Source organism: Nansenia antarctica (assembly GCF_963989245.1).
Source record: "Nansenia antarctica genome assembly, chromosome: 6".
Lineage (NCBI taxonomy): Eukaryota > Metazoa > Chordata > Actinopteri > Argentiniformes > Microstomatidae > Nansenia > Nansenia antarctica.
The window spans coordinates 57,555,113-57,574,544 of NC_137676.1; the positions used below are offsets into that span (position 1 = coordinate 57,555,113).

Consider the following 19,432-nt stretch of genomic DNA (forward strand, 5'->3'; position numbering starts at 1 on the left):
GTTGTCACCTTAACATCTAAACAACAGCGTAACTCACCAATGTACCTTCAGTTGAAAGACTGACCATCACCATCCTGGTTGTTTGAATTAGTGACCTCTCTAGTAGGTTTATGGCTAACCTTAACCTCTCTAATAGGTTTAGGACTAACCATAACCTCTCTAATAGGTTTAGGGCTAACCTTAACCTCTCTAATAGGTTTAGGGCTAACCTTAACCATAACCTCTCTAATAGTTTAGGGCTAACCTTAACCATAGCCTCTCTAATAGGTTTAGGGCTAACCTTAACCTCTCTAATAGGTTTAGGGCTAACCTTAACCATAACCTCTCTAATAGTTTTAGGGCTAACCTTAACCATAACCTCTCTAATAGGTTTAGGGCTAACCTTAACCATAGCCTCTCTAATAGGTTTAGGGCTAACCTTAACCTCTCTAATAGGTTTAGGGCTAACCCTAACCGTAACCTCTCTAATAGGTTTAGGGCTAACCCTAACCTCTCTAGTAAGTTTAGGGCTAACCTTAACCTCTCTAGTAAGTTTAGGGCTAACCTTAACCTCTCTAGTAAGTTTAGGGATAACCCTAACCATAACCTCTCTAATAGGTTTAGGGCTAACCCTAACCTCTCTAGTAGGTTTAGGGCTAACCTCCATAGCCTCTCTAATAGGTTTAGGGCTAACCTTAACCATAGCCTCTCTAATAGGTTTAGGGCTATCCCTAACCTCTCTAGTAGGTTTAGGGCTAACCCTAACCTCTCTAGTAAGTTTAGGGCTAACCTTAACCTCTCTAATAGTTTAGGGCTAACCCTAACCATAACCTCTGTAATGGGTTTAGGGCTAACCCTAACCTCTCTAATGGTCAGATAAGATAAATGTCTGGTTTTAGACAACCTCCTAATGTGGAGCTGAAGAACGAGACAGAAGGAACACAGAAGAAGCCTCTAAGTAACAGCTTAACCCTCACCCTAAACCCAGCTCTGCAGGACATGCATGAAGCATGAACGTTTCAGCTCACAGAGCAGATCCTATATGTGACCTACCTTCACAAGGATGTCAACGGGGCATCTAGAGGAAATTAAAGCTGGTCTTCTGGAGGTTCGAGTCTGACCACGGCACCTTGTGTGTCAGAAAACCGACGAACTCCTCACTTCTGTCACTCGGTCATCCCCGTCACAGACTGACCCTGCAGCAGCAGACAACCCTTCCTCGACTGTTAGGCACTCGACTCCTCATCTCCTCTCCTCCTCACCTCCTCACCTCCTCTCCTCTGTCCTCCCCTCGCTTCCTCCTCAAAAAGCATTGGTGGAGAATATCAAAGGGGAGGAACCTAAGTCCTCTCCTCCAATGCATTTTGAGTAGGAAGTGCGCGGAGGACGGAGGAGAGGAGACAAGAAATGGAGGTTCTAACCGTTGAGAATGTCTCTCCGTCCATCCTCTCCATTGTGCCCCAGCTTGTAGTGGAGGAGGGCAGCAGTGTGTAGGGCAGCAGTGTGTAGAGCAGCAGTGTGTAGGGCAGCAGTGTGTAGGGCAGCAGTGTGTAGAGCAGCAGTGTGTAGAGCAGCAGTGTGTAGGGCAGCAGTGTGGAGGGCAGCAGTGTGTAGAGCAGCAGTGTGTAGAGCAGCAGTGTGTAGGGCAGCAGTGTGGAGGGCAGCAGTGTGTAGGGCAGCAGTGTGGAGAGCAGCAGTGTGTAGAGCAGCAGTGTGTAGAGCAGCAGTGTGTAGAGCAGCAGTGTGTAGGGCAGCAGTGTGTAGAGCAGCAGTGTGGAGGGCAGCAGTGTGGAGAGCAGCAGTGTGTAGAGCAGCAGTGTGTAGAGCAGCAGGGTGCAGTATTATCACTTAGCACACATGATGCTAATACTAAATATGCTAACACTAAGTATATAATATGTCAGTACCATTCAACTATATTTTTAACGGGCCAGATGTTATTTGCAGGTCCAGCCATTTTTCACAGGCATGTGCTATTCTTACACTTGTAAAACATAGTATAGTAGTACCGTATTTTCCGCACTATAAGGCGCACCGGATTATAAGGCGCACCTTCAATGAATGGCCTATTTTAGAACTGTTTTCATATACAGGGCGCACCGGATTATAAGGCGCACTGTCGTTTTTTTTTTTTTTTTTTGACTTTTAAGTGCGCCTTATAGTGCGGAAAATACGGTACCTTAGTAGTACCTAGTAGTACCTTTAATTGGGCCTAATAGAATACATTCCTTTAAATTAAGTGCTTATTATTATGCCTATGAGTGCATAGTTGTCTTTCTTTTCAATGACACTTTTCTCACTTATGATACATATGAACACGGCACACATCTGTTTCCCTTCAAATGAGAGGAGTGGCACTTCTTTGATTGGTTAGGAGCAGAAAGGTTTGTTTCATAGAAAGTCATGGCAACGCTCAGGCAATGATGAAGGTGGTTGTGTGTGTGTGTGTGTGTGTGGGGTGGGGGGGCGGTAGCCTAGAGGTTCGAGAGGCCGGCTAGCAATTGGAAGGGTGCTGGCTTGATCCCCGCCTCAGGATAGAGCTGCATGTGAGCTGGTGACTAAGGGTTGCTGGCATCATATCTAAGGTGCCTACCACTGCCGTTGTGCCCTTGAGCAAGGCACTTCACCCCTAATTGCTCCAGGGGCGCTGACTATGGCCAGTCCCACTCATATTTTTCATTTTATTGGACAGATATAGTGAAGACACACAGGAAAGTAAGGAGAAGGAGGGAGAGAGGGCATGTCAGCAGGGCATGGGCCGGATTCTAACCCATGCTGACATGGGCATATGTGTGCACGATAGGCCGCGGTGCTAGACCACTGGATCACTGGACCACCCCAGGCCACGGTTGAATGTAATCTAATCAAATGTGTTGTGAGTTTATTTTAATAGACAACAGAAATGTGACACAGGGGAGTGAGGAGCAGCCGTATCCTGATCACTCAGAGGAGAACTATCCACTGGTGGTGTGGAGAGAGGGTCTGACTGGGCGCTGTTACTAGGAGGGAGTGCTATAGGAGTGGCATATAAAGGAATCAACAGGAGAGGGAGGGACTGTGTGATGGGAGCCAATAACAAGTCTTGGTGTCTGTGGTGACAGTTACTCTGCCTGGCACAATAGTAAGAAAAGTGAAGTAGTTGTCCCCTCCTCTGGCGTCTGCAGAGTAGGAGTGTATCTGGACTGGCCGGCCGGCACTCTGTCCTTCTACAGGGTCTCCTCTGACACACTGACCCTCCTGCACACATTCCACTCCACATTTACTGAGCCCCTCTACCCAGTGTTTGGAGTTGGGGGGTCTGATTCCTCAGTAAACCTGTGTCGGATGTAGATCTAAAAAAATATGAAGAAACTTCTAAAGAATGTGTGTAACTGTGATATGGTTTCACATGTTATTTCAGAACGAGAAAACAGTTATCTAAAATACATAATGTCCAAGATCATGTAATCACAACTGGAGGCTGCATCCCATCCAGACAACAGCTGCCTTCTGCCGCCCCCTATTTTAAATGTCTGTCCGTCCGTCCGTCCATCCATCCATCCATCCATCCATCCATCCATCTATCTGTCTGTCCATCTATATATCAACATATCTATCTTGTCTGTCTGTCTGTCTGTCTGTCTTGCAGTATCTGACTGAAACAGTCACATGTGTTTCTATGTATTATCAGTGAGGGAGTCTTGGGAGGTATCCTTGTCAATTTAATGGTGGAGGGTTAGGGTTAGTTAACTGCTGTAGAGGTTAATGGTGGAGGGTTAGGGTTAGTTAACTGCTGTAGGGGTTAATGGTGGAGGGTTAGGGTTAGTTAAAGCTCAAAACAGTAATGTTATGACCATGTATGTACGTAATGCGTATAGAGTTGATGGTGTATTACATCTGGGCGTCATTGAGTACAGCTACTGATAAGAGACCAGAAACAAGCGAGATATCAGAAACACAAGGCATGGCGCCATCTGGTGGTCGATTGTCAACAGCACAGCACAAGGCGAATTGTTGAATCCAGAACCACATGAGAATATTTCCCATTCAATGGTTGAATCTATCACACATCTGGCATTCCGAATTGTTTCAACAGCTGTAATAAAAATATGTTATATTTTCCAATGTACTTATATGGGGCTGTTCGGTGAGAGTTCGGTCCTAACATTATAGAGAGTTCGGTCCTAACATTTTAGAGGGTTCAGTCCTAACATTTTAGCTAGAAAACCAGCTGTATGAGATCTACACATTATGCAGTCCTTCCTGTCTTGCTTCTGTGCATTTGTTGTGTGCAGCCTGGTGGCTGGTTGAAATGTCCACGCTACTGATCTTATTGTAGTTTTGTTTTCTTTTTTTGCAGGTGTCTGCTGATGTTGCTGTCAAACAGCTGTGTTGAGTGGCCTGGTGGTGCAACGGTAAAGCACAAGCAGAACATGGTTGGTTCAAGCCCAGCTGAGGCAGGTAAGTGGTCTCACTATGAAATAGTGCCAGGTAATTTTTTTGTGAAAATGTGCAGGAGAATACATTTGGACTATGAGAGTGGAGATATCTATTACACAGCCAAGTAAGTGATTTGATTCTAGCTATTACCTTGTGTTACTGGTAGTTGTGTGTTAGCTGTTTTGAGTAAACTATTAGCTTTAACAGTTTTTAACTGTTAGCCTGCAAACCAGTTTCAACTGAAACCACTTGTGTTTGAAGCCTAATAGCCCTTAATTTGCATTGGGAGGAGTCTTGGACACCTCCAGCTATTAAAGCCAGTGCCTAGTAACTAGTGTCAGACATTTGGACTAAGTGAGTACACCTGTCCGGTTGATATAAGTGATTGTTAGGGGAGGGGCTGCAAGCCTTCAGCAATTACTGAACCTCCATTAATATCCGGACTCCCAGAGGCGACAGCCTATAAACTCTCCAGCATCTCATAATTTGTTCCACAACACCGAAACAGTCAGAAACAGAGATCCAGCTGTTGTAATGGGGATTTAGGAGTCTCTCAGCGCCCCCTGTTGGTTGATGTAATATATGCCATTCAGCAGACACTTTTATTCAAAGCGAATTACATTGCATACATTGCATACATTTTTCAGTATATATGGTCCCGGCGGGAATCGAACCCACAACCTAAGTGTTGTCAGCACATTGCTCTAACAACTGAGCCACAGAGTACCACACTGATGTGAACAAAGCATGCAGTAATAATACACACAGATTTGTTTCTGTTAATGTTTTTCTCTTTTAATAGGCAGTAGTATCTTAGTGACAGCTGCTGGGATAGCTCTGTCAAACGTGTCTGGTTGTATCAAGGGGCCTAGGCCTAATTCAAGAATGCATAACGTTCTTTCATTCAATGTTGAAACTCTGCACAGGCTATAGCTGTAAACATACAAGGAAATGCTAGCTGTCAACAGTGCAGTGAAATGTGTGCGTACATTTACATTTACATTTTCAGCATTTAGCAGACGTCTTTATCCAAAGCGACTTACAACAAATACATTTGTCCAAGTAAGTGAATCATCAATCCATCAGTCATCATAAGAAAAAGTAATATATGCTAGGACCAGGGGCCATTGGCAGTTACAATGCTAGAAGGAAGAATTATTATTATTATTATTTTGAATTTATTCATAGTAGAGAAACTGTACAGGAGGGTAGTGGGGATGAGGAGGTCTGTACAGGAGGTCTGTACAGGGGGGTAGTGGGGATGAGGAGGTCTGTACAGGGGGGTAGTGGGGATGAGGAGGTCTGTACAGGGGGGTAGTGGGGATGAGGAGGTCTGTACAGGGGGGTAGTGGGGATGAGGAGGTCTGTACAGGGGGGGTAGTGGGGATGAGGAGGTCTGTACAGGGGGGGTAGTGGGGTTGAGGAGGTCTGTACAGGGGGGTAGTGGGGATGGGGAGGTCTGTACAGGGGGGTAGTGGGGATGAGGAGGTCTCTACAGGGGGGTAGTGGGGATGAGGAGGTCTGTACAGGGGGGTAGAGGGGATGAGGAGGTCTGTACAGGGGGGTAGTGGGGATGAGGAGGTCTGTACAGGGTGGTAGAGGGGATGAGGAGGTCTGTACAGGGGGGTAGAGGGGATGAGGAGGTCTGTACAGGGGGGTAGTGGGGATGAGGACGTCTGTACAGGGGGGTAGTGGGGATGAGGAGGTCTGTACAGGGGGGTAGTGGGGATGAGGAGGTCTGTACAGGGGCGGTAGTGGGGATGAGGAGGTCTGTACAGGGGGGTAGTGGGGATGAGGAGGTCTGTACAGGGGGGTAATGGGGATGGGGAGGTCTGTACAGGGGGGTAGAGGGGATGAGGAGTTCTGTACAGGGGGGTAGTGGGGTTGAGGAGGTCTTTAGGAGGGACAGTTAAGATGTAGCCTGAAGAGATGAGAGGTCTTCAATCTACGGTGGAAGACAGGTGTGATGCAGCTGGGGCTGTCAGACAGGTGTGATGAGAGACCGGAGGCTCCATTACAGGGTGTGACTGGGGTGGCGCGACTGTAATCCCGGTCGGACTGTCTCAGTGCCCAGTGCTGCCCACCCAACCATGTCGTGTCGCGTCGGGTCTACTGTAAAGCGGGTTAACATGTCCTTTTCAAAGGTATTACAATAGACGCAACGAAACATAACGTCAGCCATGTGTTTCCTTGTTGGAAATTATGGATCGTGAATCGTGATTGCTTCTGCACTCTGCAGCAATCGGATTTTGATTGACAGGCAGCAGCATCTCTTCCCCCAACGGCATTCCGGCACAGAAAGTCTTGCTGGAACGCAGCACCGGACCGTTCCGGCCCACTTTCACCTACCACTGGCCGACCGTGTTTGCGAGCAAAAGATCTGAGTGTGCGCGTTTATAGCTGAACATGATCTGTCTTTCACAATGGTTCAGCCACTCGTCGATTTGTGCAAGAAGCTATCAGAAGACTAAAATGCACTGACAAAGCTGTCCGTTTCCAATAAGCACGCCAGCTATTTAAACACACATGGCCTTTGTCCCGGAATTGAAAAAACGGCTGCGTGAAAAGCTTAAAAAAGCAATGTAGAATATTTTCGTCGTCTGGTGATTGTCAAAAATGAGGAAAAGGTCTTGAGCAAAGTTAAGACTATTTATTCAAAAAAGACAGGATCAGGTCATCAGGATCAGGTTACACAGGATCAGGTCACACACAAACAGGCATCAGGGTCGGGGTCCGAGGACAAAGAGAATGATCTCTGTGAATTCCCTAGTTTTATACCCAGTGAAACCACCTTTGAGCCCTCCTCTTCCTCCTAAGCTTTTACCCCAATAAGGAGCTATCGATCGTTCTTCAACCTTTGTGTGTGCGTATGTGTGGGCGCGTGCGTGTGCGTGCCTGTGTGTGCCTGACCATCTGTCGCAAAACCTCCTTGTCTCAGAGGAAGGGCCACACAAATGCCCTTGCAGGCCCTCATGAGAGGTCAACCCTTTACAAAGCTATATATATATAATCCGTGTTATGTGTGTGTTTTAGGTAGAAATATACGACAGCAACGTTTTCAATTAATATCGACGAAGCTAACATGGACAAAATCCTCAATGTCCTTGTTCGATTTTTTGATGATGATCTGGCCAAAGTAACAACACAACACCTAGTCAGCAGGAAAGTAAACATCGCCAACTCGTCAGCCCTATGGCAAGCCGTTTTAACATTAATTAGCTAAATTTGACTAGTCGTAATTCGATTTTTACTAGTCTAAATTTGTATTCAAGATATCTATAACGTCATTCTGACTAGTCAAAATTGAATTACAGATATCAGCAGTGATGTCACCGAAAACGACACTCAACTCGTCACACATCCTTAAAATGACATTGCAGATATCTGTAATTCAGTTTTGACTAGTCAAAATAATAGTTGCAGATATCTCAAACGTCATCAAATGTTATTAGTAAACAACGCTCATGATGCGAGGTATCTCATGATATTGGCGGGACCAGCAAAGCATTTGATGAGTGTTGGCAGAAGCAATGGCGGTTGCTGTGGTGGATAGGATAGCGCGAAAATGCCATGAAATGGAGAGAACATATCATCAAGGGATTGTGGTGAACGTGAGATTCGTTCACTAGATGCTTGTACTAGAAATCTACAGCGCAGTAATTGAAGCTGCTCCAGCGTTTTCTGACAACAACAGACATATCTGAAACGTCATTTCGCCTAGTCTAAACTCTAATTTAAGATATCTGTAATAACATCTCGACTAGGCAGAATGAAAGTTAAAGATATCACCAATTTGAGATATCAATCATTAAAATGAATTTCAAGATATCTATAACTTTATAATAGATATCTACAATTAAATTACGATTATTCCTAATTCCAGTTTGAGATATCTACAACTTCATTCAAGATATCTTCAACTTCATTTAAGATCTTTTTTTTCTTTTTTTTTTCTTTCCTAACACCAGGGGAGCCACCCCTCCTAAATTTCGTTGTTTGGTACCTGTACTGTAGCAATGACAATAAAGACCATTCATTCATTCAGATATCTTGAATTAATGGGAATTAAAGATATCTTGAACTGGAATTATGACTAGTCAGAATGAAACCGTAGATATCTGAAACTGTAATTACAACTAGTCATAATTCAGTTGCAGATATCGGCAATGTGAATAGCTGATATCTACAACTGAATTGTAGATATCTGTAATGACAAACCCCATACACTTGAATGGCAAAATACATTTGAATCTTACTAGTCAAAATATAATTACAGATATCTAAAATGTGAGTTTTGATTAGTCAAAATATAATTAAAGATATCTTGAATTTGAGTTTTGACTAGGCAAAATGATGTTGCAGATATCAGTAATGAATATCCATTGTAGCTAATAAATGTTAAAACGGCTTGCCATATCAGCCCTCATGCAGGAGCTCAAAGATATCCTGGAGTCCAATGGTCTTGACCACTGGTCACTAGTCATCAGTATTCTACTTGATGTAGATCTATTGATCTATTGTTATAGTGATAGTGGCTTAATAAGTGATGCGATCAGTTTGGCCTTAAGTGATTTAATCAGTTTGGCCTTAAGTGATTTAATCAGTTTGTTCTTTTAAATACATCTAAATATATTATTTTATTTTGTATTGAGTATAAAACAGTATTAATGCATTTTAACATTGAGACATATATTTTGTATTGACTATAACATAGTATTAATGCATTTAAACATTGAGACAAGAAGCTGTCTTCTGTACCCGCTCTCCCAATATCTCCACTTTAACCATAGCCTCTCCCCTTTAAGCCCTGTGTATGTGTGTATGTGTGTATGTGTGTGTGTGTGTGTGTGTATATGTGTATGTGTATGTGTATGTGTATGTGTATGTGTATGTGTATGTGTACGTGTATGTGTATGTGTATGTGTGTGTGTGTGTGTGTGTGTGTGTGTGTCTGCTGCTTCCTGTAGAAATGTTGTCCTCAGACTGTATAGGCGTTAATTAAGTTCCACCCCACCTCCACTGAGACATCAGCAGCCAGGTAGCGGCCTATACTGGTACTATGGTCAGGACAGTCCAACACACTTCATATTAGGTGTTTAATTTGCTCATAGTGCATTACCGATTAGGGAAAGACGGGGCAGTATCTATAGGAGCATCACCCCAAGGACCCCAATTGAAGCCAGTGGCTTTCTTGGGTTTGTATCCTGTTAGTTGACCTTGTATGTAATATGTACTTTCATGTACCTACTTCTGCAAATCTTCTAATAAAGTTTTCACTCAAAAAAAAAAAAACACCGCTGCGGTTTCAGAAAAAACAACGCCCCCCTCTTTCTCTCCTCTCGTGTGTGTTTAGTAGGCTACACGTAGGCCATAAATAGCTGCTTAGTTTCACTTTCTCTTAGTTAAAACATCAGACGGACTCCAGGCATGCCATCAAAAACATCACCACGAAATCACGAATATGAAGCCATACCTGAGTGAGTATATTTCATAATAAAAATGTATCTTTACTTTATCTTTAGTTCATACGTTTATAATATAGTAACCATCATACAATATTGGCTATCAACATTACAGCAAAAGCTAAACACGATTCAGTGTCCATAGCTATTTAATAGGTTCACACGTTGAGTTAATATAATCTATTTCTAAAAAATGACAATATATAAGATATTTAATATCTTCTATTATTTGAAAAGTAGGCCTTTGAGTTACCCAGATACGTATGTGACTGAAAAGATAGGACGTTGAGAAAGTCAATAACGAACGCCTTTCTCTTTTAGATATGGAAATGGCCGATATGGAATTCAAATGGTTTTCTAATTTGTATTGGGAAAAATATTCGCGATCAACACTAACTTGTTGCTCTTGTATATTCTTATAGATCACGTGGTCAGTTGAAGGAAAGAGGTGTCCAGGGAGGGAGGTGGGCTGAACTTAATCTTGGCTGCGTTCGTAAATTCACTCTGAGAGCGCCGAAGCGCACACTGGGTTCAACGCCATAAAGGGACCAAGTAATTTGATTGGATAAGAGGGATTCCATGGGTGCTGATTAGATTTTCAGAGCGTATTTACGAACGCAGCCTTTATCTAACCGAGGGCTGACAGTCAGAACGAAAGTGAAATCTTCTAATTCAGTAGTTGAACTACTACAGTTTGCACACTGGTCATCACAGTAAGTACTGTCTGACCGAACTGAAAATAACGTTTTTCCGTTCATTTGTTTCCCACACAGACCGACGGGACCCAGAGGTAGGCCTGATGATTATTTATGTGAAAGAGAATGAAGAATGAATGGTCTTCTTCATTGTCATTAATACAGTACAGCAGTGGCGGACTCAGGCTGTTTGAAGGGCAGGGGCGAAAAGAAAAAAAGGGCACCTACTGCACAACATGGGACCCAATCAGTGCACATGGTCAAGTTTAAACCATTGGAAGGGCAGCCAATAGGGCACATCCTCTAATTTTGCCACTCAAAGGGGCACTTTAGTGCGATGTTTTTAAACTGTGGGGGCACCAGGAGGGGTGATATGGTATCATTGTAATCCTTGACCTTCAAAACATAGGGGTAGACACCATCTGTTCGGTGTTATCATGTTTGGTTCAGGAGATATGAAGCAATACACAATTCGGCTATGGCGGAAAGGAAAATGGCCACCACGGCCACTAGGAAGAGTTTTTTCGAGGGCTCCACGTCTGAAAATGTTCAGGACAACAAACTGTACAAGTGTACCAAGTTTCGTGCTTTTATGAAAAAGTGAAAAAATAACATTTTGCATATTACCCCCACTACTAGCATGATAACTGCCAATGGCCCCTGGCCCTAGCATAGATTACCTTTTCTTACCATGACTGATGATAGATGATTAACTCAGACACATATATTTGTTGTTGTTTGTTGGATAAAGGTGTCTGCTAATTTTTTTGCCGCTTTGGATAAAGGTGTCTGCTAAATGCCCAAAATGTAAATGTAATTGTAAGTGTTGAATTGCTAATGATTATTGGTAATTGTAGTTTATGAATGAAGGAGGTTTTCTCTGTTATAATTCAGTTGGAGCACAGGTGAGATCTGACGTGGTCATGGACATCCCGGACAGGACAAGAGGTAATTACTATTTTCCTATAACATGTGTTATATAATGTGTTTTTAATCGCTTAATTGCTTTTGAGGAAATCAAAATCATATCTGGAACTGTGAACTTTTAAATTGAACATGCACTCTTGCTGCACAAGAAGAATCATATTGATTGAGTTACCTTGGAATTGATTGAATTGGGGCCTTAGGCTTACTGCACAGAGAGAGCTGTGGTTTCTGACAAGACTGAGCATGGGGCAGTAATCTCGGTCTAGTCTAGCCTCTGTTTCTAGCCTCTGTTTCTGAACTCATAGACCCCTTGGCAGTGCAGTTTCCAAACCAGACACTTTCACTTTCTCTTGTCAGAAATATCCTCTGTCACAACTTTAAGTTGTCTACTGTTATTAAAATGAGTACTGTTAGTACAAAAAGATGTATTTAAAATTGTTTTAATTTCATTTTTTAAAATCACCGTATCTTGTACATTGTCCTGTTTTAGAATACCAGGGGCCTCATTTATAGAAAGTACTTCGGATCAAATTTGGTCTTACCCGTGTCGTACGTAGAAAACCACGTCAACGTAGTGATTTATACAACTTCAACGTGAGTCAATTTGACCGTGGAAACGATCGTAGCTCTACGTCGGGTATTAACCTTGCGTACGCACATTACCTACTGGTTATGCGGAGTTATTACAGGCATGTGAGCTGCACTGCCTACTGTAATTCATGCAAAGTGAATGTGGCTTGTAATAAAATGAACAATGTTGTTATCAGCCGAGAAAATTAGTTTAATTCAAGATTTAAAGGGAACTGATGTTTATGATTGTATTTCAGTCTTTCTTTATATAATAATAATAATAATAATAATACATTTATTTTATAAGGCGCCTTTCATGGCACTCAAGGTCGTGTACAACAACAAATTTAAAAACAGTTACAAAATTCAAAATACAAAATACATATAAATATACAGTATAAAACATAGCTAGCAGCAGAGCAGCACGGGAACAGTAAATCAACAGGGATACGCCTGCGTAAACAGGTGGGTTTTGAGGTGGGTTTTGAATGAGGAGATTGAATCAATGTTCCTGATGTCGGGGGGGAGGGAGTTCCAGAGGCGAGGGGCGGAGCGGCTGAAGGCTCTAAACCCCATGGTGGACAGACGGGCTGGGGGGACGGTCAGGTTGATGGAGGAGGCAGACCTGAGGGACCGGGTGGGAATGTTGATGTGGAGGAGGTCGGACAGGTATGGAGGGGCGAGGTTATGGATGGCCTTGAAAGTATGGAGAAGGATTTTGTAATCGATGCGGTGTTTGATGGGGAGCCAGTGGAGTTGGTGTAGAATGGGGGTGATGTGACTGATGACAGGGGTTCTGGTGACAATACGGGCAGCAGCGTTCTGGACCAGTTGGATCTTGTGGAGCAGTTTGTGGGGGAGACCAAAGAGAAGGGAGTTACAGTAATCTAGGCGGGAAGTGACGAGGGAGTGGACCAGGATTGCGGCGCTGTTGGGAGTGAGTGAAGGGCGGAGGCAGTTGATATTACGAAGATGGAAGTAAGCAGACCGGATGGTGTTGTTGACGTGGGAGTGGAATGAAAGGGTGCTGTCGAGGACGACACCCAGACTCTTAACCTGGGGGGAGGGGGAAACCAAGGAGTTGTCTATGTTGAGGGTGAAACTGGGGTGCTTGGTGAGTGTGGATTTGGAGCCAATGAGAATTACCTCTGTTGGATGAGGATGGATATGAGTCCGGAGTCAGCTGCCATCAGGAGGTCATTTGTGATTTTGAGGAGGGCTGTTTCTGTGCTGTATATGGTATCATTGTAATCTAGCAGCCTAGTCTTGCGCAACGTTAGACACACATTCTGTTATGTTTTTTTTTCTTCATGTCGCTCAAAAGCAGAACCTCTCTTTTGGCTTTGTGTGACCTTCCCATTTTTTCTCAACTGACCTCAGTCACATATGTGACAGGGCATGGTTAAAAAGTCCGCAACTAGGGCAAAATCATTTTTCAGTTTTTTTCCAGATTATGAAAGGGTAGATTGTAAGCTTTAAAATGATGTGTCATACATTGAAATCTGAAACAAGTTGAAGAAGTCATGGATATTTGAATGCTGATACCCCCTGAACCACCGTACTGAGATATCCAGCCTCAAAAGTCTTCAGAGACGTTTTTCACAGAGGTAATGGGTGGGAACAATAGCTGGTTAACTCCACCCTAATCACTCCCTCAAGACAACCACACCCTCAAGACAACCACTCCCCCATTACACTACCTGTCATTATCTACCTGTCATCTGTCAGTGGGGTTGTTGCAGGGCTGACACGTTTAAATAGCTAAACAATAATAATAATAATAATAATAATAATAATAATTAAAGATTCATGATTTCTTATTGCCATGTGTGCCAAAAGTTTATTACATCCCATTACAAGTACAAGAGAGTAAAATTCATGGCAATGGAAAAAATTAGGCAAGATACAATTGAGCAATACAATAATAGAATGGTAAAAAATAATAATGTTGTGTCCGTGTGCATGCATTTATCATTATAGTCCATAAAGCATCTAGTGGGACTTCGGTGTAGTTCCTTCCCATCCCATCTGGGCATCAAAGCTGTAATAAAAAAAGAAGACAGTACATTTAAAATGATTGCCCACTGTTACCAACACCACTTTTAACAAAATAGCCTACTACTATCTTCATAAAATAGAATTGCTTATATAATGACAATGACAAATACCTGAAGTGCTGGTGAGCTAACACTTGTTTGGCTAGCTGGTACACACAAACACACTAAAATGGTGCATGAAACATATTACACTATGTTGCATGTTTAGTAGGTCTCCAAATGTATTCATTATGTTTTATCTTTGACAACCTATTTCTACCTCCCACCATCTCCTATTAGTTTTGGAGAGGGGTGGCATGATTGTGGTGAGCAGTTTCAGTGGTCTGATAACTGATGCTAACAACGGCGCTATCTACCTTACTCACAAAACAACAAATAACTGTTTGGCTATCCTAAGTAAACAACACAAAATCCTAGTATACAACACATGTAACTCACTAAAACTTACCCAAGAACACAGCAGAAGGTCTGTCTGCAGACGACTGTCCCATGAAAGTGAAGTGGAGATCAATGTCTGACATTCCGTTGTCATCTGTCATCGTCAGATTCGGAGTTCGGAGTTCCCGTTCGGAGTTCCCATTATGTATAGTCCAATATGAGGGAGTTCATTAATTGCCCACGGTCGATATTTCTGCCTGCTTTTGAAATTCTGTTGATAGCATTAGCTTCAGCATCCATCTTGTAAACTTGTAAACAGATCCACATCGCAGATGGCTACTTACATACAGCTGGGGTGGCCGTGGCTACACACACTGCCACACTAATACAAATAATACCCCCCTCCCGACTTTGCTAACTAAATGTAGGTATTTAGTGAATGTAAAACTGTTGGATATGATATCGAGTGGGTTCTTCATCGCTTCGTTTGTCGTCCTATGCCAAAACACATTTTTTCACAACAAGACTTGTTTGGCTCGATTGTGAGCTTTCACAATGGCCGAGATGAGGACCTTTTAATGAAACCCTGTCACATATTATTTAAATGAGCATATAGTACATGATTTATCACTTATAGTTATTTTAATACAAATCCCCAACATAAATGAGGCCCCAGCTCTAGAATATGACCCTCAATATACAGTAATTAAATCAAAGTGACTAGCGGCACCCTTTTCCATTCCATCTCAAGCACTGTTTTCCTGTGTCTGTAGTGGCAGGCATGGTGAGGATGTACGTTCTGGTGCTTGGGAACATCTTTGGTGCTGATCGCTATTTCTGGAGCCAGCTCGACGTTGGCGGGGGCGTAACTAAGGTGACGTCACCAGAGGATAGTGATATCATCCTGGCCTTCTGTCCCATCGTCTCTCGTGCTGGGACTGATATTGAAGCAGCAGAGAAAGAGATTCCAGGTATAGAATAGTTCACAACGTTTGAACACAATGTTTCTAACAGTATCTGTCTTTCATATTCAGTAAAAGGAGACACTGCACATTTCTACACAAGTCTATATTTAAAGTCTAAATATCAGTGTCTACCTGTATGTATTTTCAAATGTAGTCACAAAATAATAAAAATATCTTAAGAATATGAACCCTATGATGTCATTGGGGGTATTTTAAAAATGTATATTATTCAGTTTATTTAAAACTAGGCAAACTGTTTACGGCTGTAGTCCAGCTGTAGCTCTACAAAATAAATTTTATTTTCAAAAATTACCCCGAATGACATCATAGGGAGTCATTAGGGTCTTGTCTTTTCTTTCTCCGACAGAGAGCAGAAAATTGCTGTTCTCACATAGTATGTAGACACTGGTGGAGATAATTAATACGAGGTGTCCCTTTAAACAAGAGGAAATTCTTGGGCACTGGTCATTAATACATTTTGTGTTCCCTTTTACAGTTGGTAAACATGTCATTCTGGTGGTGCTGCATCAGACCTTCAACCCTGACTACACTGTACCTGACAGCCACAGACTAGTGACCAGAAGTGACGTCATGCTCACAGTGGACTGTCTTTTCCATGAGAACCAGGGACTACTGAAGTGTCCGCGCAACCATGAAGCAGTTAAAGAGATTAGGCAGAAACTTGACATTCAGGTATTGTAACAAATAACCACCAATTGAATATTAAAATCGCTCCATATACAGTACCAGACAAAAGTTTGGACAAACTTTCCCATTGAATGGGAAAGTGTGTCCAAACTTTTGACTGGTAGTATAATGTACTTCAAGATATCGTGAGATCTAATAATTTACTTTTTACTTTTTTTTTACAGCCTCAACCAACTGGTCTGTGCACGGTAAGCCAAACATATTGCCATTGACAAAACCTTAAAACTATTTATTTTCATATTGAGAATATTATAAATATCAATACAAATATATTATATATTTGATGGATTATTTGTCTTATATTATTATTAACCCAACAATGCAGTTAAAGTTTTAAATCCAGATTGCGTTCTGCAGTGGAAATCTGAAAGCAATCTGAAAGCAATAATTAATTAATATTATGTCCCTTTGATCATGTTTCTTTTTTCTTTTTTCTATCTAGCTGGTGTTCGTCTCGATGTTGCAATGCTTCGTAGCCATCAGGAACTTGCTCATGCGACGTAGGTGCCATGTTGTTATATCTTCATCATAGTCATCAATCAATCAATCAATCAATCAATCAATCAATCAATCACAGGTGAAGATACTGTTGTAATGTTACTAACATACATTATTTTATGTGTCTTTACTTTTTTTCCACAGTTTTTCGGTAGTCACCGATTGTGTTTATTATGGTGGTTGGTATTCTCTTCCTGGTTGTGGTGTTACCCATAATCATGATTTAAAAAGAGAGAACGCACACCGCAGAAAACTTGGGTGAGGTGCTGGCAACGGAGCAAAAATACAGCCAGAACCCTTTGAAGCCTTTATAGAGCTCCGGGAGTTGACGTCAACTTGTTTTTTCTCAATGTACTGCATTTTTCTTGCTTGATTTTTTTATTTTATTATATGATTTTAAGTTTAGGATACCATCGGAATCATGCAATTAGGTTAGGCCCAGTATGATTCTGTATGCTTATTCTTGGTCTTCCTCCATTGTTGTTCCTTCTGTATCTAAATAGTGTACATTTTCACCTGCTTTGTTATTCCCTTAATAAAGCACAACCCTTCATCATGAGGCCAACTGACGTTAATGTTTAAATCTGTATTGTATGTGTTGTATTGATGGATTGACTATGGCTGTGTCCCCAAATGCGTTCTTGCACTCTACACAGCCTATATCTAATGACATCTGACCCTAATTCAAGGGTTATGGTTGGGTTAATCCTGGTTAATCCTATTTTGAAACTCGAAGGCTTATGTGTGTGTGTGTGTGTGTGTGTGCGCAGTGATTGAGACTGGATGGGACAGTGTAAACTGCAGCACCCGCTGTGTGATATGTGACCACATGGGTATCTGATTTGTCTGTTGGGGTATTTGTTGTCTGGTACAGATCTGGATGGATCTTCATGGGTTTACCCTCACACGCACACACGCACACGCACACGAACATTTTATTTTGCAGTCCATCTATAGTCATCAGTTACCAGTGGATTAATAAAGGGTGGGTAGAATTATCTAAATGTATGGTTCTCTGAATAAAGAAATAAATAGGCTACTTGAAAGTGGTACTCAACTCTCCTTAACCCTTATGTTGTGTTTGGGTCTGCCGTGACCCGTTTCAAGTTACAATTATATAATAACTACCATCTAGTTTTTTTTTTTACTGGAACAAGGCTTCATGATATCCTCCACAACAGCTATAAACACTACAAAACAGTTTTTTGTTTTTTTTTTGCATTTTAGCCAGTTGTGTATCATTTGGTGTTCGGGTCTGGGAAGACCCAGCAGTGCAGTGAAATGTTGTGGGGCCATAAAATAAAATGACAACAGGATTGTATGGTTATGAATGCATAATAAGTTAGTTATGATGTAATAAAAACAATATTGGATGAAAGTCATTGTTTTTGAGTGTTTTGGTGTTACAGACTTGTATGTTTTGTATTGTGTCCTGTCTGTTTTTGTTTTGCTCCTGTTTTTCTCCCCCAGGTGAAGTGGTGTGCATGTGGTTGCTCCCCTATTGGTTATTGGTTCCTGTCCATCATCGTTGTCTCGTCAGCCCTCACCTGTGTTCAATCAGCAATCATCCCCGGTCATCCAATCACAGAAGATCATATCTCCTACTTAATGTGTGTTTGTCATGTGTAGCGAGAGAGACAAGTGGTGGTGTTTTGTTTGAGAGAGAAGTAGTGGTTTTTGTTTGACTAGTTGGATAATCTGTTAATAGAAATCGTTTCTTTTGTTCATAGCTGTTGTGTGTGTGTGTGTTGATGACCCTTTTTTCTTTTCCTCGCCAAGGGAGAAGGGCAAGGTAAGATACCCTGGGGTATACACTACTAGATAACCACTGTCTAAAAACATTAGTTAAGAAGCGAGCGGGTGTCACACCCTGTAATTCTGTAGCAGGTAGTTTAGATTCCGGGTTAGTTATGCCGCTTTTCCATTACAGGGCCAAAGCAGGCCAGCCCGCTTTGGCCCTGCTTTGGCCTGCTTCTTTTTCCTTTTCCATTGTCGGCCCAGGTCGCGTCAGCTCGGTTCGGCTCGCTTCTTTAGCTCCACATCGAGTCCAGGGTCTAAATGTTGATATCCGGATCTTTTTGCCAGGCTGCGTGTGACGTGTGACGCTGCACACCGTTGATTGGTCAATGGAAATCGTCATCCCATGTCCCATCCCATAGATTTCTTCAATAACCGCCATCTTGAAATACCACATTCACTCTTGGAAAATGTCACTACAGTTTCTGTAATAGCTTATTAATAAAGATTCGAAAAATTATGCTGACCATCGTATTATCTTAGTTTAATGTCATTTCAATGAATCATAGAACTTTTATTTACAACAAGCACAACACAAAAATCGCTATTATGCACCGTCTTTGCCCGTGAATAACACCGGCTGTGGAGGTGGTACAAACACAATACTCCTTTGCTAACTTCACCATCGGTCTACGGTCATTTTGAGCCCTTAACCACCGCGCTGACACCCCGAGAAGATATGCATTTAACCGTAAACTCGATGAACCGGGAGTTCACCCTCTGCTGCTGCTGTGCTGTCCAGCCATTTTCGCCGTTCACTCATGAGTCAAATGCTGGTAGATTCGCGTCTTGTCGGCGTTTCCCGATGATGATACTACAGTTCATAAAGCAGACAAGTGAAGGCAGTGGTTTTAAGGGTTCAAAAAACATGACTTTATTATGTGTACATTCTCTCTCTCTCTTTCTCTTTCTCTCCCAAAAAATCACGGCTGTTGTTGCTGTGTACACCCGGAAGCTTTTTGCCAGGCTGCGTGTGA

At 42.3% G+C, this 19,432-nt stretch overlaps 2 protein-coding genes across 2 annotated transcripts in view; both read left to right on the forward strand.

Annotated features, from left to right (window-relative positions):
- The window catches only part of LOC308161191 (histone H3.2), a gene marked incomplete at its 3' end in the record, with an annotated part of 320,132 nt that overhangs the window by 185,081 nt on the left and 115,619 nt on the right, over nucleotides 1-19,432 (forward strand). The gene's annotated exons all lie outside the window — the stretch shown is intronic.
- LOC308160022 (uncharacterized protein) lies at nucleotides 9,788-17,128 on the forward strand. Its single transcript, XM_080533872.1, has 8 exons — nucleotides 9,788-9,875; nucleotides 10,634-10,650; nucleotides 11,450-11,503; nucleotides 15,261-15,458; nucleotides 15,949-16,145; nucleotides 16,325-16,348; nucleotides 16,603-16,660; nucleotides 16,803-17,128. The coding sequence occupies exons 1-8, from the start codon at nucleotides 9,826-9,828 to the stop codon at nucleotides 16,811-16,813; spliced, it is 609 nt and encodes a 202-aa protein (XP_080389998.1). The 5' UTR covers nucleotides 9,788-9,825; the 3' UTR covers nucleotides 16,814-17,128.

Coding starts and splice junctions, on each gene's coding strand:
- LOC308160022 (XM_080533872.1), top strand. CDS start 9,826: ATGCCATCAAAAACATCACCACGAAATCACGAATATGAAGCCATACCT. Junction 11,504..15,260: donor CATCCCGGACAGGACAAGAG/GTAATTACTATT, acceptor CTGTGTCTGTAG/TGGCAGGCATGGTGAGGATG. Junction 15,459..15,948: donor AGCAGAGAAAGAGATTCCAG/GTATAGAATAGT, acceptor TCCCTTTTACAG/TTGGTAAACATGTCATTCTG.